The sequence below is a fragment of the Nilaparvata lugens genome, unplaced genomic scaffold, assembly GCF_014356525.2.
Source record: "Nilaparvata lugens isolate BPH unplaced genomic scaffold, ASM1435652v1 scaffold4963, whole genome shotgun sequence".
NCBI classification, from domain to species: Eukaryota; Metazoa; Arthropoda; class Insecta; order Hemiptera; family Delphacidae; genus Nilaparvata; species Nilaparvata lugens.
In genome coordinates, this window is record NW_024090921.1 from 1 (window position 1) to 23,970 (window position 23,970).

Consider the following 23,970-nt stretch of genomic DNA (forward strand, 5'->3'; position numbering starts at 1 on the left):
CTGGGTTCTGCACTCATTTCAAGATAATTATTGTAAGAACATTAATATAAATTCACTTTAACATAGAATTAAGCTACCATTTACAATTACAAAACTAGTTATTTTTGTTGTCTAAGTGGCTTAACCTAAGAGACTAAATACTTAACGTTGAGCTGCTTATAGTGTGATTGAGAAACATGACCCCCATATTTTTCAAACTTTAAACAACATTAATCCTTTCTAAGATGAACTTTAAATATCAACGTTAGAGACTTTCAACATCTTGTGCAGAATTTACATTGTAGGTTACTTTAATTGATTTTCAAGTACGTAACTGGAATGCCACATTACAATGAGCTCATTCACACAAAATGATCTCATCTCATCAATTCTTCTCACATAATTCTTTGATATCAAGAGCAAACATCAGTTTAGATCTTCAAAGCTGCAAGGCCGTTTTGTTTTGTTGCTCATAACCTAGAAAAGGCAGAAAGGAAAGTTTGTTGTATGAATCAGCTGTTGGAATATTATATATCTACGTTGCTTACGTAACTACATGTCAATCTAGTAGGCGATGATATTTATATATGATATATAAATTGAATATTTTATATAAATTATATGATATACAATCAATATATTATATATATTATTATTTATGATTTGTATATTATAGGCAGATGATTTATGATTTCAAACACCTAAACGTTCTTTTTCGTTTTATAGGTTATGTTCATCTTTCGAAAGACTCTTGTGGAGTTGTGGACCTTGTGGTTTTGCAAGTTACTTTAATTTATATTTTATAAATATAAACATTGCATTTTCTACTATATTGGTATAACATCAATATTAAAAAGACCTTGCAACAATCGAATGCTAATGGATTCACATAAATCCCACCGTAAGCATAAAAAAGTCAGGAAAAAGAAAAAAAGACGCCACAAATCTTCAAGTTCGGTAAGTAGTCTACCTACTTGGCTAAAGTGTACGTCCAGTGCCAAAATACCTGTCATCAAATTTTTGGTTAAAATCTATTTAGTATGTTATTTTGAGCACAACATCACAAAAATCAATCGGTGGTCACTATTATTTTTAAAATAAACTAAGTTTAAATTAGCACAATTTCACGTGCATAAAGGTTAGGAAAGCTTATTTAAAATGAGATTAAATGCATGTAAAATTGCGCTACTTTGAACTTAGTTAATTTTAAAAACAATAGTGACCGCCGTTTAATTTTTGTGCTCAAAATAACATACTAAATCGATCCCAACCAAAAATTTGATGACAGGTATTTTGGCACTGGACGTACCTTACACCAGTTAATTTTTAACAGTGGCGAGGCGTCCGGTCATCGTTTGATGCGGCGATAAGTAGAGGAATTGGACTAGAAATATTAAAATAATTTTAACTCTTAACCTGTGCATTGGTCGTTAAACTGCCCATATTCTTAATCACATATAATAAAGTTTTAAAAATGAAAATACAAGGTACAGTGAGTATGCACAGCCTTGAAAATAATCTCGACAAGGATGATTGAACCCCAATCTCACTAAACACCTAATAGCCCGCTTTTGCAGAATGAATATATTATTTATGTTCTGCAGAGACGTGTTATTCCAGAGCTCAATTCCATATGCAATATGTAATGAATGAGTGCGAAATATAACGTTTTTCCTGTCTCAGGGGGCACACACTTGACTATGTTTCGCAGAACAAATAAACTGCTACTGATTCTGTTCGTCAGTATGGGCATTCCATGAGAGATCCTTATCCACAATCAGTCGCAACAGACTCGCCTCTGTCACATTCTCCACAATAGAGTCACCAATGCTTATTACTGGTTCAAATTCATAATGTTTGAAATAGAGATGGGCAAAGTAGTTCATTGAATGTAACTATCTCGCCTTAGTTCGTTCACCAAAGTGAACTATTTAAGGAACTAGTTCAATTGAACTATCTAGTTCACATTTTTAAATTAGCCTAATGTGTGATTGGACTACATTTAGCAGTTTAGCTTCATTGCACTGCATTGTTGCACTTCTAGACTAGACTAGATCAAGTTAACAAGTCGAAATAGCTTCCACTTATTATTATTAAACTAAAGATAAGTTAATAATGAAACATGTTAACAAGTTAAAATAGCTATAATAAGTTATAAGAAACAGACATGTCATCGAAACTGGGACTGTTGATTAGGAATTGAAAGAATAACAATCATGATTCCTCACTAACAGAAAATTATTTATTGTTAAATAATTTATTTATACTTTCACAAGAACCGGCAATATAAGCAAACAAACATAATATAAATTTTTACATACAATAAACTAAACTCTATTTCTAATATAATCCAAACTTACAAAAAATAATCATGTACTCTTATAAATCAAAATACTCTTATAAAAAATTGTTTTAATGTTAAATTAATTATTTATACTTTCACAAAAACCAGCAATATAAGCAAACAAACATAATATTAATTTTTACATACAATAAACTAAACTCTATTTCTAATATACTCCAAACTTACAAAAAATTATCATGATTCCTTACTCTTATGAAAAATGGTATTAATTCTATATGAATTTTATATCATTTATACTTTCAAATGTCAACGAACGATTTTGATTTTGAACGCCTAGTGACTATTTTACTGGTGACGAACGCCAGCTAGTTCAGAATAGTTCAGACATACAAATCAATTAGGACCAAAGGAACTATTGAACTATCGGAATGTCAACTGAGCTAATAGTTCAGACATAAAATACTAATATTATGACCAAAGGAGCTATTGAACTATGAACTGTGGTGAACTAGGTGAACTATGAACTATGTGTATGCGTCTGCGTAGTACGTATCATATAGCTACGACATTTTGATTTTACCCAGTACCAAGCCAAGCCAAACTGAACTGTAGTTCGCCTGAACGACCGACTGATGTGAATAGTTCACACTCTGGAGTAGTTCATTTGAACTAGTTCGTTCGCGAACTACACATCTCTAGTTTGAAACCAAATTGAAGGCACTTACTTTTTTTAGGGTTCACTGACAATAATGATTCATTATAATATTGTACAACAGAATTTGTCTGTAGATTTGCTCTTAAAAGTGAGGTTATTCTTATTCGTGTGAGTTTGTAATAGTTTTTTTTAAACATGAATTAGCAAATGTGAAGTGTGAAACATGGAGGAAGTGGAAGATGGTAACAGTATTATTAATTTGAAAGAAATTCCAGTTGTAGTGAGAATTGGCAAGTAATGGAAATTTGGTAGTGAGGATACACTGAAAATTATACAAGAGGTGAAATTGGAGAGAATTCTCAGTTCTCTGCCTTTTGTATGTGATTTCAGAGGAAAATTTTCAGGTACTGCAAAAGCCTCAAAAGTCAACAATTTTCTAGCATTTCTAACATTTTTTTGAAGAGGGCACTTGGACCTACTTGAGTGGGGGACCCCTGCGATGACCGGTGGAGTATTCCACGCCTCGCCACTGCTTTTTAACCAATTGATACTCAACTTAATTGTAGTTTCTTCCAGTTCTCATTATGGAGAATAGAACTCACTATTTTGTTGATATTTAATGGATCTATAATTTCAATAGATGTACTTGGTATTGCTCAAAACACAGTGGACCAGAAAAGGTAGCTCGTAAAAGGCTAAACTGTAGGTCCAGTGCCGAAATACCTGTCATCAATTTTTTGGTTAAAATCAACCAGGATTTTAACACAAAATCACAAGAAATAAACGGCGGTCACTCATCATAAATTAAAAAAATAATAATATAGTTTTACTAACCTTACTTTGTTTACGACTTTTCAAACACCTCTAATATATTAGGTTAGCAAAAGCTTTAGGTTTGGGAAGTTTAGGTTAGGAATATCATAATTTGATGATTTCGATAATCAAAATGGTTGTCACTATAGGTTAATGCATGTAAAAATGTGCTTCTTTGAACTTTGTTTATTTTAAAAACAATAGTAACCGCTGTTTAAGTTTTGTAATTTTGTACTCAAAATAACATACTAAATCGATCCCAACCAAAAATTTGACGACAGGTACTTTGGAACGTGAAATTACACCAAAGGTAAAGTGTAACAGAGAAGGTTCTGTAGGTGAAAATATTAAAATAATGTATTTATCATAGGCCCTAACTTAACGAGCGCAGTAGATTCACCTCATAAGAGGTTTATACATTCTGAAGACGTGCGGAATAAATTCAGTGGTTTAAAGATAGGTATATGGACTTTTGAGCTGCATAAAAAATTTACTAGGTCGAGGTTTAAAGATATAGGTCTATGGATGTTTGAGCTGCATAAAAAATGTACTAGGTCGAGGTTTAAAAAACCATGTTTTTCACGGTTTTCTCGAAAACGGCTCAAACGATTCTCTTACAATTTATACCCTGGATAGCTATTTATAAGCCCTATCAACTGACATGAGTATCATTTCTGGTAAAATTGCAGGAGCTCCAAAATATTCTTGTGAAAAATGGATTTTGTTAAATTTCTATCACGATTTTCTCAAAAATGACGACTGATTTTTTTCAAATTCATACCCTGTATAGATATCAGCTCTATTAACTGGCATGAGTCTCCTCCCTGAGAAATAACAGGGGGTCCACCCCATTCTTAAGAAATTTACTTTGAAACCTCCTTCTCGTGTTTGAGGTAGGTATGTTAGGTAGTTTATTCAAAAGAACACATAAATATCGGGGCACCGAGCTTCGCTCGTTATTTTAAGGAAAATGTAAGCTGCGTTTACACCGAAGTTATTAACAAAATGTTAATAACTTAATTCTTATAGATTCTATTAGATTGAACATTACTTATCATACACATGATGAGCATATTATGTGTTTGTCAAGTTCCGTTCAATCTAATAGAATCTATAAGGATTAAGTCATTAACATTTTGTTAATAACTTTGGTGTAAACGCAGCAGTACTCTGAAAACAATTATATACAATAGTATGATCGTAGTTTTAAATATGTAGTAGCCAATTGTCATTATGTTATCCCCCTAAATTATTATCGTTTGATGTTACAGTTCAATGAGCAAGGAAAGTTATGTGAGTGTACCACACCAGATTTTTTTTATAATTTAGTAATCTATTGAACTTTCAGAGTGACAGCACTAGTAGTGAAGACGAATGGGTAGAAGCTCCCACTGCCTCCCAAAATTCGACCAAAAGCAGAGACGAAGATATACAGAAGGCCACCGCTAAGAAGGAAGAAGATAATGACGAGTGGGCATCTTTTTCTGGTCAGTTCCGGACGAGAGAAGAAATACAAGAGAAACGAAAGCCGAAAAAAGAGGAACGCGTGAATCTCGACAAGGTATTTAGTATTCATTTTCTAAACGGTTTAGGTTCATAATGTGATCACAAAAACTATAAGGGCATGTCAAAAAAGGTAACTCAGCTTTCTCAGGGTCAAGTCCATACGAGTTGTTTTCTTCCAGTTGACATGACAAATTCAATTCAATTCAATTTATTAATGTCAACAAAAATTAATATACAATTCATACTTACAAACATAAAATACAAATTCTTTATAAAATAATGAATATTTACATAAAATATCATATTCTAAATAATATGACAGGACAGGAAACTCTCCGATTGACTGGACAGGAAGGTCACTCAATGATAAAAAGGTCACTCAAATCAAAAAATCTATGATAACTGGGTGTGAGGCCACACAAGGCGTTTTTTCAGTCGGCACGAAAGGACAGGAAGCTCCCCGATTGGCGGCCGATTGAGTGACCTTCTGTCCAGTCAATCGGAAAGTTTCCTGTCCTTTCGTGCTGACTGAAAAAACGCCTTGTGTGGCCTCACCCTCAGTTATCATAGATTTTTTTTTAAATTTGTCTCCTTTCAAGAACATCACTCAACGATTTATGAATTCGATGATTTCAATTAAATTATTCAATGAAGTTGCACAATTTAGTTCAATAGGCGAATTTATTCTCTTCAAAACTAAAACAACTAAACGTGTTATATCAAATACAAAATAGGGATAATACAGCTCTAGAATGATTTATCATTCTATCTGTATGATTTAAGCTACGTTTACACTATGTAGCTGGAGAGCTATATAGCAGAGCTATATAAAATTTGAGCTACATATAGCTCTTCTAGATGTAGCTCTGCTATAAGTAGATTTTAACGCTAATTTTATCTAGCAGAGCTATATGTAGTAGCTCTGCAAGATGTTTGGAATAAAGTTCACTATTCAGTTCCCAGTCAGAAGTCGAAGAAGAAGGTAGTTCTTGCAGCAGTCGCTGCTTTCGCCGCAGCTACTGTGATATTTTCAGCACAGGGAAGAGAAAGAAGATTTTGGATAAGACCCTCCCTTCTGGCTAGAAAACTATACAGTGGTAGTGAGTGACCTTTTGAAGGACCTAAATGAGGATGATAGAGACGATTTGACCTATGAAATTCGGTGTGATAGTAGTTTCAAGATCTTTCTTCTAATATTGTCTCTATTTCAGTCGAATTCACTCTCTATTTTTACACAATAATATAATTATAAATCAGAAAGAAATGCTTGTAATGCGCAGTAACCTACTAGCACTCTGACAACAAATGAGTACGGTATATCAGGTGATCAGCTGTAAATCCAGGAGGCACTAAACAGCAGTAAACAGTTGCGGCAGTCTTCCTTCAAGGACAGAGCAGCTACATCTAGCTCTGCTATAAACAAAAATTGGCATATAGCAGAGCTACATGTAGCTCTGATTCTCTTTGATGTTTACTGAAAACTTTGGATAGCTCAATTTTCTGCTATATAGCTGAGAAAATAGGCTTAAAACTGCTATATAGCCGTGCTATATAGCAGATCTCCAGTGTCACTTTTTGAACATGTAGCAGAGCTATATAGCTCTGCTACATAGTTGACCGAACGAAGTGAGGTCCAAGATTCAAGTCGACGGTTTGGCATTTCTCTTAATGTTTAAATGTTTTTATGTTGCGCATTTACGGCGAAACGCGGTAATAGATTTTCATGAAATTTGACAGGTATGTTCCTTTTTAAATTGCGCGTCGACGTATATACAAGGTTTTTTTGAAATTTTGCATTTCAAGGATAAAATATAAAAGGAAAAAGGAGCCTCCTTCATACGTCATAATTAGAGTAAAAATCAGGCTATAGAATTATTCATCATAAATCAGCTGACAACTGATTACACAGATGTGTGGAGAAGCCAGTCTATTACTGTATTTGTATAAGGTCTATAGTTTCAATCAAATACATTAAACAGGTATGCATCTTCAAGCTGGGTTGAATCCTTATAGATTCTATTAGATTGAACGGAAGTTGACAAACACACATGTTAATCATGTGTATGTTAAGTTATGTTCAATCTAATATAATCTAAAAGGATTGAGTTACTAACATTTTTCTAATAAATTTGGTCTAATCGCAGCTTTAAGGTCTTTGGTTTCAATATTTTGTTTTGCAGTCATGGTATTATTATGCGTGCCCATCAGTATCAATATTCTCACATTCGAAAAAAACTAATTCAATAGGTGAATAAAAATAAACAAATTAACTAAATAACGCTGGAGAAATTATAATAATTTTGATTCTAAAAAATTAAATTTTCATCAGATAGAAAGACCATCACGGAACTGGATGAATTATATGGAATACAAATTCAAACGTGAACTGAGTTTGTTAACATTTAAAACAGTTGACATCTGGTACTTGTGGATGAGAATACTACGTGAGGTCTACTGTTCACAGAACTACTAGTGTAAACCTAGCTTTAGAATCATGTAGGGTTACTAGTTCTCCTATCTTCTTCCACTGCCATTATAACATGGACCTCACTATATTCACTAGAATAAGTATGCATCTCGAAGCTCTGTAACTATTATCAAGTATAACTATTCCAAATAATAAGTCACCGTTATTATTCAGTCATTCACTGTTGTCTGATAATGAAAATTATGTATGAACAATTTCTAACACATAACTCACACTTTTATATTACCATACAGAAAAGATAACATAAGAAGATATCCTATGGTATCAGGCGTTTATGTTCCAAATTTCACTGTTATCTCAAGCCGATAGTCCTATAGTAAACGCGAATTGAAGAGGCGGGTGATGGTGGCACCATCTCTGAACGTGAAATTGGTAAATTTCAAGCAGTAAAAACGTTTGTCCGCTTTGTGTTTGTTTATATTTGAAATGTCGCCATAACCTGACTTCTCATTAAAAATATGTTTATTCAAGATTTTTAGAATTCAGTCATACAAATTGTAAATTAAGTAAAAAAAACTTACCAAAAATAAGAAACGAGTAGCACCAAATTCAAGCCTTCACTGAACTGTTGTAATTGGACAAGTATTTGTTTGTTTTTCTCTAAAACATAAATAAAACCTGATTTTAAAATTGTCAAAATAAGGGATTGACACATGACCATTATTTAGAATAACACATGCAATTTTAATGCTTGAAGTTTGCCAATTTCACTCAGAGATGGTGGCACCATCACCCGCCTCTCTAATTTGCGTTTTCTAAAGTAGTTCTCTTTCTTGAAGAGTCTCAAAATAAGTATTTATTACATCCACGTGAAAATTGAAAAATTCTTATAGAGCAAATAATAGTACAATAAACTGATAGTCCACGTGAAGCTAATTGATGCTGATAGTCTCTCATACTGTGCCGTTCTTACACTCTTATCCAACAAAACAGTAATAATAGACAGTAATCGGCTGGAGTTGGCAAAATATTGACTTGGGATATGGGATATCTTCGTGTGCTATCTTTTCTCTATGAGCTTTTTATCTTCATCATAATGATTTTGTCGATATTTACAGTTAGGCCAGTCCGCCCGGGAGCTGAATCCGTATTGGAAAGATGGCGGAAGTGGTCTGCCGGAGGAGGAGAAGGCGGTGGTGGGCGGAGGGGCAGTGGGTGACTTTGGCCTAGACTGGCTGCGCAGAGCGATGCGCCGTAGCAAGGAGCAGGCACTGGAGGAGAAGCGGTCTCTGGAAGAGGTGGTTGCTGAACGCTGGGGGGTGAGTCACTTCATCATCTAGATTTTCATGAGAAGAAGCTTATCTCAAGGTCCAAGCCACACAACGCGTTTTTTTTTCAGGCGTTTTCAGATGAGTCGGCATTTCATTTCATTTTTATTTCACAACCTACATCACAAGGATGAGAGGCACGTTAAGGAAGTCGCTACTTGTCAATCACACTCTTCACTGGAAATTCCTACAGTGAATAGAGTGGATTGTCTAAGTGCCTGTACCACATGACGACGTTTGTCGCTTGGTAAAACGCCGCGTTGTCGCGCGTTGGAAATTGTGATACCGTACACATGAAGGCGTTGGTAGTTTCATTTCATAATTTAGTCCAGTCACTATATACATTGGTGCATGCAATTATATTGTAGTTCTGATTTTTTAATATACTATTTGGGTACATAAGAGAAGTCCAGAACCAATTTCTTCATGCAAAATTTCCTTGTGCTAGATACAGGGTGGCCCAAAAACCTCATATTTTCGGCTCATTTTCCAGTTTTCAGCTATTTCTTCTAAATATCGTAATCGGACAGAAAAATTTGCTCTCGCCTTTTTTAAAGATTATAATATTTTGAATTAAATGAGATTATTCGGAACTCTCTATTTCCAATGAGTACAGAGTTATGATTTTTTAAAAATGAGTGAAATTTGTCGTAAAAATCAATTTTGATGAATTTTAGTTTTCGATCAACAATATCTTCCAATTGTTACCATTTAGATGTATAATTCGAAATCTCTCTGGGCGTATTTTTGTGCTCTACAATCTGAAATCAGGTAGAGCGCTCTATCTCATATGGATTTCCAGGTACACCTGACAACAATGCTCCTTGTATTGTGAAAAACTCCTAATTTTCAGCTTCAACCATCATCACCAACTACATTGTCCTCACATTGATATTTCGCACAATGACATAAGTTCATGAGATATGTCTCTGCGTTTTCAGCAGTCTACTGTGTGGGAGGTCGAAATCATTTTTTCCTCTTGTGTTATGTTCATGTATATTGCTTCTACATTGCCTAACCGTTACATACTTTTTTATATATAGAACCGTCTTGTAAATATAAAGATAAGATATTTATTGACAATTGTTACTAGGCTCTTGTCTATGGTAACATTTACAAAAATTGACATAATAAAATTAAATTAAACTTAAGAGATAAATAATTATTTTCAGTTATGCATTAGTATTAATAATTACAATATTGAAGAAAATAATATTGTACATATTGAGCCATCAACATCAACTAAAGTATTATCACATTAGCAAGTTGTTATTTGCATCCATGTGGAGTGAAACTTATCATGAAAGTATACCATGAAAAATTGAAGTTCATAATAAAATACAATAGAGGGAAGATGAAATAGGTGACAGATAAACTATGAAGGTGGTCCCATCACACAACATTGTGATCAGACTTTTAATAAAAAAAAGCGAAGTAATAATGAAACTGTGCATGAAATAGGAGCAATGAAATGAGAGCGTGAATGCATCAAACCCTGCCAATCATAATGACCTTATGCGTAAATATAGAGGGATACTACTGTAAAAATCTTGTCTTTTCTGAAATAAGGTCTGCAGTGAGCATCATATGGCAAACAGTTCATAATCCAATTGGTTCGACCATTGGGCAGGGCAGGAAGCTCTCCGATTGGCTGATTATCAGCTGATATCCGAACGCCAACCCAATCAGCCTTGAAAACGCTTCGTGAAGCTTAGCCCTAAGTGAACTAAACACATAGTCTGTTCTGGGAGCCGAGAGACGATGTAAATAAACTTGTGTCTGTGGCAGTACAGGTATATCTTGAGGTGCGTACAGATTTACGCGCCGCGAACATGAGCAATTCACTTTTAATCAGCTGATTCCAAGCTTTTTATATCTGCATCTTACCGTTTCTGTAAAATACAGATATAGTCAGCTGATTAAAAGTGAATTGCTAATGTTCGCGGTGCGTATATCTGTACGCACCTTTAGAGCAGCAAGACCGATTCACTGTACTCAGAAAGTAGGAAATTAATACTGAACTTAATCACAGTTTGTACGTGATTCAGTGAAAATGATAGCGTGAACTTGTAATCACAAGTCCAATTGACAGCAGATTTGAGTTATAACCATTTTGATAGCATAAGCTATCTTTTCTCTATGGTTACAGTCAGCTAAGTTGCTCTGATTTAAGTTTTTTACTGTGTTATGTTATTAAAAATCGAAGCCCCCCCCCCCCCCGTCTATCGGAGGAGACGATAAACTGTCGGTCACGACTACCTAAAAAGTAGTCGTCATCTCTCATCATCATCATCCCTCTCACTCATTACCCACGCACAAGCCTGAGAGCTTATGTAGGCATCACCCTCAGTATTATTTAAAAAAATAATAATAGGTAATAATAAAAATTTTGTTATAGTGAGGTCCACGTTATAATGACAGTATTTGATCAACTTTGGTTTTGCTATCCTTGTCTATCATTCGACAAAGCCGGTGGTACTATCCTTTTCTAGGTCCACAACGATGCCAATTATGTTTTTGACAGTGTAGAAATATAATTTACTAGCCGTCAGGCTCGCTTCGCTCGCCATATCCGTCTAGCCAGGGGGCTCCGCCCCCTGGACCCCCGACTGGATCGTCCGAGAATGAGATCAGAAGGCTCGCTTCGCTCGCCTGCATTTTTCATTTGAGCATTTTTATCATATGTTAGAACAATCTAGTCGGGGGTCCAGACTAAACGTCTGGCTAAACGGATATGGCGAGCGAAGCGAGCCTGACGGCTAGTAATATAATATTCCCAGGATTGAAGTAGCAGTGCCCAATCAATTTTTCAGCGATGAATGCATTTAAATCTTCAACTTGGTGCCAACCTAACAAAGTCAACTCAACTTAATGCCAACCTGACAAAATTATTAATTTAGTTGCCAGTTAACAACTGTTTCGAAGAGGTACTCTATCTAGATTATAGTTCTATAGTAACATATGATATGGAAATTTCAATTATAATTAAGAGATTGGGAGAAGAAGAATATACATGCTAAAAGACGAACTTTAAACCCTTAAAAACAACCCTTAGAGTTAAAATATTGCCAAAAGATTTCTTAGTGCGCCTCTAAAGGGCCAACTGAACATACCTACCAAATTTGAACGTTTTTGGTCCGGTAGATTTTCAGTTATGCGAGTGAGTGAGTGAGTGAGTGCCATTTCGCTTTTATATATATAGATCAATGCAGAGAATCGGCATCGCTATTCTTCTATCTTTGTCCACTGCCATTATAACATGGACCTCACTATAGGTTCACTCATACCACAGCAGTAGTCAGTTACAGTAGTTGATTTGCTCTGTTTTCAGTTTTTTATAGTATTGTGTGACTTGTTCTATTCAAACTTTTTTGTAAACTTAATTAATGTAACCTTTTTTTACATTTTTTCAGTCTTTGGCCAAATTGGAATCATTGATTGCCGAGGCGGAGGAGAAGCAGAGGAGAACAGTCACAAATCAAACTACGACAACAATGACAGGTATCAAAGAAGAAAATCATATGACGTCACTAATCGAAGCGATGACGTCACTTCTAAAGAAGATTCATGAAACCCAACAACGAGTCTAGTGGATGAAGAAGCCGATCATCGAAAGAGAAAAACTGATAAATATGGGGATGACGAGTATGATAAGTGGAAGAAGGAGAACAAGAGGAATAAGACTTTCGCGAAGCCACGGGATGATGACGAAGAGGAGAAAGATGGGAGGAAGAAAGGAGGAGAGAGATAGAAGACGAGATGACAGGGAGAGAGATTGGCGGAGTGGTCGCCATTCCTCTTCTAGAAGCCGGTGGGTGGAGAAAAAGTCGGCGGACGAAGGAGGTAGAAGAGGAACGAGGAGGATAGCGAAGAAGAGGAGGAGGAGAAGAAGGATGGAAGGAGGGAGCGAGAATCGACCTTGACTTCTTCTTCTAGTGGGGGATGGAGGAAAAAATCATCGTCAGCAATGATGATGACGGCAAAAGGAGAGTTGATGACGATGGTGATGTGCCGGCTCGAAACGCGTCCAATGAACCGTCGTCACGTGACGAGAGTAAACAAGATGGCGGCCTCGTGACGTCATCGGTGCTGACTGCGGACGAGCGAAACGAGTTGGCTGCTAAACTGGTGAAGGCTGAAATTATGGGAAATACGGTGAGTGTTGAAACTGTCCCATTATCAATTTACTGATTGTTTCATGTTATAAAAACACTTTTCATCCAGCCAGTCCTTCAATTTTTTCTTGAGCTGCACTCTTGTCAATGTCCTTAAGATGGTGCGGCAAGGAGTTGATCATTTTTTTGGCTCATGTGAATTGGATTTTCTCGTAGAACGATTTGTTGTATTTTGTGGGTGTTCCTTGAGCGCGTATTATAATTGTGTAGGTCAGCCCCTCTTGTCCCGTCGATGCATGCTTGAGACCATTGCTACAGACTCCACAATATACAGACAGGTAGTGTGAGCGTCAATGTTGATCGGAATAATCTCTACATGGAGTTCCTCCATGTATAGTATGCTACGTCACAAGGACGGAAAGGGGCCTTTTGCAGGCGAGAATGATGTATCTAGTCGAGGCGTTAGCCGAGACTAGAATTTCATTGGAGCACTGCAAAAGACATTCACGTCCAAGAAACTTACACTAATTTTGTCATAATAATCTGAAGATAATAATTGAGAAATAAGAAACAGTACCTGCTTGTACTGAAGTTACTTCCTCATTCAATAAACATAACGTAGTTTACAAATTTCGAATCAGGGATGTTGTGGAAGTTGACAAAACTTCCACCTCGAGCGCTGAAGGTGGTTTTTTGAAAGCGTTTTGCTGTTTCTATTCGGACTAGAACCTACTCGACTGTAAGAAAACATATTACATATTTTGGTTTCATTACAATAGAGTATGCTGTAATGAGAATCATAATAATGTTTATTTGCTCTGCAAACAGCTGTTTACCGGCTTGATTTCATGCATGGAAAACAGCTGAGATTGAATGACTATGACAAAAATTCCTTTACCAAAAATAATGGAAAAAGTTTCTCTAATCATGGACTTAAATATTCTTTGTTACCGAGTTATAATATAGTCGGACGTCTCAGTGGAATAGTAATTCTAAAGTGGAATAAACGCTGGAGCTTTCAGAGCGTTAATTGAGTTAAACAGGAGAGTTTAAAGTATATTTACATTGTGAATTCGGATCATGCTAATAGAAATTTACTAAGCATTTGAAGATTTCAAATTTAATTAGCGATAGCATTATCACAAATTGAGTCATTCATCACTATTCTATTCTATCAATTTGTTGAATAGGAGCTTGCCGCCGAACTGAAATCGCGCCTGGAACGGGCGCGGGAAGCGGCCGCCGCGCCTGAACGCGTGGTGCTTACAGTGACCGATGGGCGCGGTTTCACTCAGCCGCTAGCCGCGCCTGCCGCGCCCTCAAACCACGCCGACACCAGCCGCGGCAAGGGCGGAAAGAAGGTGAAGACGCACGATGACAGTGGAAAGCGAGTGCGCTATTTTGCAGACGACGACCGATTCACGCTGCAGGAGATGGTATGTTTCAGAATCAATTAACAATGAATTCAAATAATATATTTGATTAGTCTTATAATCAAGTATAAGACTAACACTTTTCCATGGAAAACGTGTTGGTCTATAGTCTTATAAAAGTCTTATGAATTCCATCTGTCTTATGAATTTGAAAGTGTTGGTCTAAATGTCTGGGATGCTAATGACATAATGAAAGAGGTCACGTTTGCGTAACGGATCTTTGGGCAGAACAAGCTGACGAGTAATTTATTTGAATTTTTGAATTTATTAATTTGTCAAAAACAAAATACAAAAAGTTATCGCTTGAACAAACAAAGATGTTCCTCCTTTTTGCAGGTATTGCTGTATTTTTGTAAAAGAATACAAATTATTTCAAACATGGAAATTTGTGTTTGTGAATTTCTAGAACTAATTTAACTTTTCTAAGTAAATAGATAAATTTCATAGACCACATGATCAGAAAAGGACCAACAGGCCTAGCCCAAAACTGTTCCCTTTCCGAATTTTGATAGAATTGAAACCGCTTATAGCTTATAACAATTAATTCATTCATTATTATTGTCAACATTATATACGGAGTTGGCAGAACTGCATGTCGTGGATGATCATGATCTTTATGGATCTGTAATTTTCGGTTATCACATTTTACACGTTAATTTGAGTTAATTTTTGTGCTGTATGAGCTGCATGTTGTATTATCACTCTACCCACCTGGACATATATGTGTGTTCGTAAGTAAGGTCGATACGTACAAATAGCCATTTCACTTGTTTTAATCACAAAATCGAAATAATAAATAATTTTTCCTTTAAAAAAATACAAACAAGCAATTAAAAACATAAAAAGTACAAAATATATAAATACATACAATAGATCTATAAAAAAATATGGAATTTAATTCTATTGGAAACTAACCTACTCAACTATGGGAAACCCATGTACTAGAGTGAGGTCCACGTTATATGACAGTATTTGACAACTTTGGTTTTGCTATCCTTGTCTATCATTTGACAAAGCCGGTGGTACTATCCTTTTCTAGGTCCACAACGATGCCAATTATGTTTTTGAGAGTGTAGAAAATAATTAATTATTCAGAGAATCGGCATCGCTATTCTTTTATCTTATACACTGCCATTATAACGTGGACCTCACTATAGAGTAGGGTAGACTAACTCACTATAGGTAGTAGTGGTAAGATTCTGAGTAGGGGTGCAAACTGCAAATACGTTGGGTAAGTGAGCTCACATATTGTTTGAGATTATGTTTCCTATATGATGTCTTCCAGTTGAAATAATCCAGTTCTTAGCGCCAGTTTTGAATCGTCTTGGGGTTTCTATTGTCTTGATTTGTGCAGGAAGTAGATTGTGAAGTTTTGGTGCCAGGTTGTTGAAGTGTCGTTGATATATTGCCTTCCTAGCCACGTTCATAATAAGAAGGTTTCTGTTTCTTGTGTTATGACTGTGGTTCCCTTGATGAAAGCTTTCCGTGTCTTTTTTTTTTTTTTTGTAGTCTGCAAATTATTTCCAAGGAGTAGAGCTGTCTTATGTCCATCACACTAAACTCATTGTAGAGCTGGTCTGACGGATAACGAGGTGGCCTCTGCTTGATGATCTTCATTATTAGTTTTTGCACTTTTAAGAAGGGGTCAAGGTGCACGTAGTTTGTTCCACCCCCCCCCCCATCCTACAATCCCATAGGTAAGCAGAGACTGAACTGAGGAATAGTAGACCATCTTTATGCACTTCTCATCTATCAATGTTCTCAGCATTTTAAACTTGTAAATGGTCTATCTCAGCTTTTTGCAGAGGTTATCTATATAACGTAGAAAAGAGATGAGAAAATTTACCGTCCCACCGTAGAAAAATAACCAGTTATCCAAGATATTTAAATGTCGGTTTTCTGTGAATAGTCAATGCAGTATTGTTGGAAAGGTTGACTGTTAAGAGGTTTTCTGTGGACTGTCCAAGGTGTGTTGCTGAAAATGTTAGAAAGTTGGTTTTGTCTGTTACAGTTCGAAAGAGAGAAACGGAACACTGCTGAAGATCAGAATGAGATGTTTGCTCGTCTTGCTGGCAAGGTAAGTAATATCACATTCATTTCAATCATTTCAAATTTGAATCAATATCAAAATTAGGGAATCTATTTCTTCGATTTCAGTCAATTACTATATTCTTTAGACGACTTCCTACTACCTTCTAGTTTTTGAATTCATTTATTTAGTCATTAATTCATCAAATTGTTACGTGTTTCTTGAATAGTGCCAAATTTTCCTAATAACTCAATATTATTCGTTAAAAGTGGTATTGAGTGGAATATTTCTAATTAATTTATCAATTTAAGCCATCTAAATTCAAAATTTATAGTATTAATGTTATTTTGGAACAAATTTTTTATAATTGTACACGTGAATTCTAACCTTATCTTGGACTTTGTCACCGATAAATTTGGAAGAAAAATAGCACAAGGACTACCTTATTATTTTATCTTTCAATGTTATTACATTAGTGTCATTTGCATTGTAATAAATAAAATAATAAATAAATGAGTTATTAATATACGCTTGACATAGCTCATAACATTTGTGTTTCATGGCAATAAAATCATATTTATTTATTTACTTGATGACACAATTTAATTTTATTCAGGCTATATTTATTTCAATTTTTTTTCAAATTCTTTATTGCCTCAAAATGTATAATAATATTTTAAAGAATTACTTAAGTACAAAAGTGAAATTTCTAATAGAAAACAAGGAAATTTAATACACTATTGGCAACACCCAGCAAGGAAAATCCTGTCCGCTGAGTGAGAGTGTCAATTTAAAACAAAATCAAGCTAACATTAAGAAAAGAAGAAACCAAAGGAGTTGATAGTGAAAAATAAATTACAATATATTACTGATGTCAGAGAAAAAAATTCAAGGATCCAGTGAATGACTTCCGTTCCCATCCTTTGCCTGCTACAGGGGAAAAATATCATTCTGTTACCAGGGATGAGATTTATTAGTTTAGTGCTAAGATAACTCAATTGTCTGCTTACCAGCGGGCAAAGATTTTCTTTTTGCTGGTGATGCCTAGAAATTTTATATTGGTTTTTTCTGCTCTCATGTATGCAAGTATGTGTAATATTGTATTATGAACATTTTATTTTTATTTTTGCTCGTGTATGTATGTGTATGAGTAATTTATTGTTTGCTTTCTTTTGGGCAATAATGAATTTGATACTACTTTTCAGATTGGTGTAATTGATGTTAAACGTGTTGTGTCAACTCAATCTGATGTTATACAAAGCAGTATTATCTCTCAATGTAAACTCGTTTCTATTTATCTATTTAAATTAATTTGTGATTTGCAGAAAATCGGTGACGACGACAGTGCTCGAGACATGGACGACGTGTTCGAGGAGACGGCGTCGCGAGGTGGCGGGGCGCGAGAGGCGGCGCGTGCAGACGAGCGTGCGCGTGCAAGAGCCATCGGCCAGCACCAGCGTGCCACACGCGCCCACGACAACTGCAGCGGTGTCTCGACAGCCAACCCTGCTCAAGCATCTCGTTGTTGCAATCGGCAGCAAGGTAAACAGTTAACAACAGACAAGAAAGTAATCGACAATCATCAAATTCATCACCGCACCTGCTATGTGTTTCACTTTTTGTGTAGTTGAGGAGTTTATATTGTGGTAATTATTCATATTTAGCTGTTCGGTACACTTTTTTTAAATTGGATAATCTTTCACAATATAATTGTTAAGATAATTAATATCGGGGAACCGAGCTTTCACTTTTTGTGTGGTTGAGAAGTTGATATTGTGGTAATTATTCATATTGAATGAAAAAGACTAGGAAATTGTCAAAAACCACAGATTTATTGATAATTAGAAAGACCGGTTTCGGTTATTACACCATTGTCAATCTCTGATAAACTAATCTCTGTTTATCAGAGATTGACAATGGTGTAATAACCGAAACCGGTCTTTCTAATTATCAATAAATCAGTGGTTTTTTGACAATTTCTTAGTCTTTTTCATTCGAACCGAGCTTTGCTCATTATTTATGTATTGATAACTCAATTCTTTAAAATGATTGAGGAAGGACTAACAGGCACAGCCCAAAACTGTTTATTTCCCGAATTTTTGATTTATACACTATAAATAGTCGAGAAAGTAGGTTATGTTCCATACACTTGAATTCAGGTGAAATATTCAGTCCAAATATTTGAAAACGTAAAACTTCTAATTTAGATTGTTTACATACCAAATTGAATAACAAAATAACACTCACTAATCACTTAGAACTTTAAAATAATGATTAACTTTGAATATTATGATATATACCATCTCATGTCAGCAAAACAGATTACTGTATTTTGATCAAGTCAATTAAAATTTCTAGATTTCTCGCGAGATACGGTAAGCTAATTGATTAGACAGCTGATATCCCCACACAGGCACACGCATCTTCTGTTATCGACAGACGACGAAATCATCATCTGTTTTTCCAAGGATGAATTATCCTTTTCATGTCCTTCAGAGAGTTTTCCCAGGGATGAGACCTAGTGCAATCGAATTTTGATATTATAAACCTACTATATTCCAAATTTCGTGAAAATCGTTAGATCCGTTGAACATAAATAACCAGATAACCAGATATAAAAATAGAAGAATATACAGAAATTGCTCGCTTAATATAATAGGATAAAAGTGACTACTGAAATTTTCAAGTGGTCTAATAAGCGAGTTATGGTTGTTGAAGTGCTAACTCCGATTTCTTTCCAGATCATAAACGGTTTCGACTATATTAACAGAACTTCTCTTGAAAATTCAAAAAATATATATTTCCAAACTAAAACATTTTATTCCCCATATCGTTCATAAATAAAAAAGTAACATTTTTTGTAAATTCAATAATTTGTTTGTTTTGGCATTAATCACGAAAAAACGCATATTAGAAGAAAGCCATTGATATAATACTGAATGTATTTAAAAAAACTCCAATGGAAAATACGAAACCGTTCATGATCTGGAAAGAAAACGGAGTTAGCACTTTCAACAACCCATAACTCGCTTATTAGACCACTTAAAAATTTCAGTTGCCACTTTTTCTCACTCTTATAATGATCTTAACAATTATATTGAAAAAGATTATCCAATTTAAATAAAAAAACCGAACAGCCTTAAATAAAAGACTTAAGATATTGTCAAAACCACCGATTTTATGAAAAGTAGAAATACTGGTTTCGGTCGTTACACCATTATCAATCTCTGATAAAATGCTATTATTTGTCTAGTATATTCAACGAAAACTATGGAGTGATATGCTGAAAGAAATTTAGTTTTGATTGTAAAGATTATCAGCTGAAATCATTTGAAGTTTATTCATAGATTTTATTTGATCATTATTTATTTGGTTAAAAGTTACAATATCTGATATAAAATTGATATAGTTGACCGAGCGAAGAGAGGTCAAGATTCAAGTCGACGGTTGGGCACTTCTCTTAATGTTTAAATGTTTATATGTTGCGCATTTACGGCGAAACGCGGTAATAGATTTTCATGAAATTTGAAAGGTATGTTTCTTTTTAAATTGCGCGTCGACGTATATCCAAGGTTTTTAAAAATTTTGCATTTCAAGGATAATATAAAAGGAAAAAAAGCCTCCTTCATACGCTAATATTAGATTAAAATCAGACTATAGAATAAAATTATTCATCATAAATCAGCTGTTTAGTGGACTATAATACTACCCGTTCAAAAACATCGAACATCTTGAAAATGTATCTTTCCATCAACGTTAGTAGACAGTTGACTATAATACCACCCGTTCAAAAACATCAACATCTTGAAAATGTATCTTTCCATCAACGTTAGTAGACAGTTGACTACTAGTAGTTCTGTGAACAGTAGACCTCACGGAGTATTTTCATCCACAAGTACCTGATTGAAACTATAGACCGTATGGAAATACAGTAATAGACTGGCTTCTCCACACATCTGTGTAATTACTTGTCAGCTGATTTATGATGAATAATTCTATAGTCTGATTTTTACTCTAATATTGGCGTATGAAGGAAGTTCCTTTTTCTTTTATATTATCCTTGAAATGCAAAATTTTCAAAAACCTTGTATATACATCGACGCGCAATTTAAAAAGGAACATACCTGTTAAATTTCATGAAAATCTATTACCGCGTTTCGCCGTAAATGCGCAACATATAAACATTTAAACATTAAGAGAAATGCCAAACCGTCGACTTGAATCTGAGACCTCACTTCGTTCGGTCAATAATACCACCCGTTCAAAAACATCGAATATCTTGAAAATGTATCTTTCCATCAACGTTGTAGATAGTTGCAGCCAGACCTGATAACAGCGCTCACACTCACATTCCGGGACGACACGTCACAGTACGATAGGACAGAAAGCTCTATGTTTATTTAGGATTTTTTCTAGACATTTTAAATTGATAAATTATTATTTAATTTTTGAGAAAACATAACAACAGGTCAATGTAACTTACTGAGCGCGAGGTCTTCTGTTCACAGAACTACTAGTATAAATTCAATAATTATTATGAGAATGTTATGTTGTCGTTGTTGCAGGTGTACCTTTGCCTGCCACCGCATGAAAGCCTCACCGAAGGTCACTGCCTGATTGTGACCAGTCAACATGTCGCCTGCTGTGTACAAGCTGACGAAGAAGTCTGGGAAGAAATACAGGTATTTATTTGAATTTTACATTATTTTTATCATAATTCTAAAGTTACCAAATAAATTATGAATCATATTTTCCTACAGTTACATTGAAAAGTGACCATTCCTGCACTGATTACATATAACACAAATAATCAATTTTCCGCTCAAAGTAATACTTCTTTGCGCACTCTTAATACTTTGCGTATTATCTTGCAGCCATCCCAATCAGCTGTTGACATTGTTGGCGTGTATTTTGAATTCGAATTTGTTCTATCTAAATTTTTTCTGATTTTCAGATGAATAAAAATGAGAACTCTTTAAATATTATACATTTTGAATATTATTAATTATTCATTATTTCAAATAATATTTTCATTCATAAATTGATTGGTTGAAAAATTATTTAGAAATAAATTGAGATTTACTCAAAATTATTCAAATTTTCAATTTAATTGGATTAATTCAATTTTTAATTTGAATAAATTATCGATTATTCATATTTTCAATTGGATAATCCAAGTTTGAAATAAATTAAAGTTTTTATTTATAACGAAATTATACAGACAAACATTTGATGGATTTCAGCCATCATTTTACCCATAATCAACCACTTCTCATATTCAATTGTAATTGTAGGAAAAATTTAATGTGAAATACGTGCGCAAAGTTCCTCTGCTGCACTCAAGAAACCTCGCCTACGGCTCGTGCGTAAACGTTCTTTCAGTGCGGCAAACTGTCACTTTGCGCACTAGTTGCACAAATAACTATTTATTCGTCTATAATTCTATAATAGTTATTTGTGCAACTAGTGCGCAAAGTGTCAGTTTGCTGCACCGAAAGAAACGTTTACGCCCGAGCCGTAGGCGAGGGCGGAATGGTTTCTTGAGTGCAGCAGAGGAACTTTGCGCACGTATTTCACATTAAGTTTTTCCTACAGTTACCATGAATATGAAAAGTGGGTAATTATGGGTAAAATTGCCTGAAATGCATCAAATGTTTTTCTGTGTAATTTTATTATTGATAAAAACCTTAATTTATTGTCAAATTGAATAAAAATGTTGTCCTTGGTTATAATATCTAATACTAATAATTAGCGCGTTGTGCTTCGTTGCACCTCTGCTCACTATAGCAGCCACAGCAGTCACTGTTACCAACTTCATTTTGATTTTGCTGCACTGTTGCTCCATATAACCTACTAAGTATTTTGTGTTGCCATGTTGCAAATCTGGAGTGCAGAAAAATTTTTCCCGCACTAGAGCGGAAAAGTGATTCTTTGCGTTCTGTAATCAGTGCAGCAATGGCCACTTTTCAACGTAACTGTAGGAAAACAATATTTGATAACTGTGGGGAGTTGGAAAAGGATAGAGATATCAGCTTAATCTAATGACAGACAAGGATAGCAACACCAATGTTGATCATGTGCTGACTATAACATGAAGTAATATAATGTAACCTGACTGGCTTAGGTCTGGTATCAGAGTTTTCAGGTTGTTCCTCATCAATTTCAGGGCTTCTGACGTGACCTAACTACTGTCTTTAGGCAGCCGGGACCGACGGTAACGTGTGCATCCGAAACACGGGAGTGGCCCGAAAAAAGTGTCTTGCCCGCGCCGGGTTTCGGACCTAGGCCTCTGAATTATAAAGCCAGAATCTCATGCACTCGACTAAAGGTGCATTTTCGTTTGTGCGTAAACTTCTTCAGTCGACGAAGACAAGCATTGTTAACATTTATATTGTCCAAATTTCAAGTGTGCCAAAACAGCTGATCAAATAACGTTTCATTATTTGTGGTTATTATTCAAGATATTGAATATTGATATTGAATGACAACATATTGTCATTTGAAAGTATAAACTCAACCTCTCCCATTAAAATATAAGTGAACCTAATCTTTTAGGTTATTTATTGAAATCTATCCAATCTGAGATTCTCACCCTGTCGTGGTCGACTACGGCATTTACGCACAAACGAAACCACTACTTGACGTGAATATCAATATAAAATGAAGTGTTATCTTTTTCAGCTGTTTGATTAAATCAGATGATTACTTTTAAGATAAATGAATGAATTATTTGGTTTTAGGTGTTTAGAAAAGCGCTGGTAGACATGTTTCTGGAGCAAGACTTGGATTGTGTGCTGTTTGAACATGCAGCTGGCTTTTCAAAGTTCCCACACCTGGTGTTGCAGTGTGTACCTCTGCCCAAGGAGCAAGGAGATTTGGCTCCCATCTACTTCAAAGTAAGTTTTAGGGCCAGTTGCACGTACGTCTGTTAAATATGGACATTAACGCTGATTAACAAATCAGCGTTAGTTTTACGGATTCATGTCTGTTTCACAAAGATCGGTTAGTTTGTAATCCCGATTGATTTTTCCGGTTAACTAACCAGGATTTTAACGGTTTTACAATCCGGCAACACTGTAATCACTGTAATTTAACCGACAGATATTATTCTGAACAAATGGTACAAAATTGAGGTTATGTTATTGAAGCGGTGATCATTCATTAAGATGCGTACAGATATACGCGCCGCGAACATGAGCAATTCACTTTCAATCAGCTGACTATACCTGTATTTTTACAGATACAGATATAAAAAGCTTGGCATCAGCTGATTAAAAGTGAATTGCTCATGTTTGCGGCGCGTATGTCTGTACGCACCTTTAGGCATGCGCCTTAAAAATGTGCTGTCTGTCGCCAGTAGTGCTATCTGCAGACGAACC

The 23,970-nt window shown here is 35.2% G+C and overlaps 2 protein-coding genes across 2 annotated transcripts; both read left to right on the forward strand.

The window, feature by feature from the left end:
• The first annotated feature begins 711 nt into the window (after positions 1 to 711).
• LOC120355841 (CWF19-like protein 2) lies at positions 712 to 12,604 on the forward strand. The gene is made up of 4 exons (XM_039444571.1): positions 712 to 936; positions 5,101 to 5,313; positions 8,805 to 9,005; positions 12,428 to 12,604. Exons 1-4 carry the CDS (start codon positions 853 to 855, stop codon positions 12,602 to 12,604), a joined length of 675 nt encoding a protein of 224 aa, XP_039300505.1. The 5' UTR covers positions 712 to 852.
• A 267-nt stretch (positions 12,605 to 12,871) lies between these two features.
• LOC111062172 (CWF19-like protein 2 homolog) lies at positions 12,872 to 23,468 on the forward strand. The gene is made up of 6 exons (XM_039444570.1): positions 12,872 to 13,169; positions 14,320 to 14,565; positions 16,574 to 16,639; positions 17,917 to 18,133; positions 21,157 to 21,273; positions 23,332 to 23,468. Exons 1-5 carry the CDS (start codon positions 12,957 to 12,959, stop codon positions 21,180 to 21,182), a joined length of 768 nt encoding a protein of 255 aa, XP_039300504.1. The 5' UTR covers positions 12,872 to 12,956; the 3' UTR covers positions 21,183 to 21,273; positions 23,332 to 23,468.
• The last annotated feature ends 502 nt before the right edge of the window (positions 23,469 to 23,970 follow it).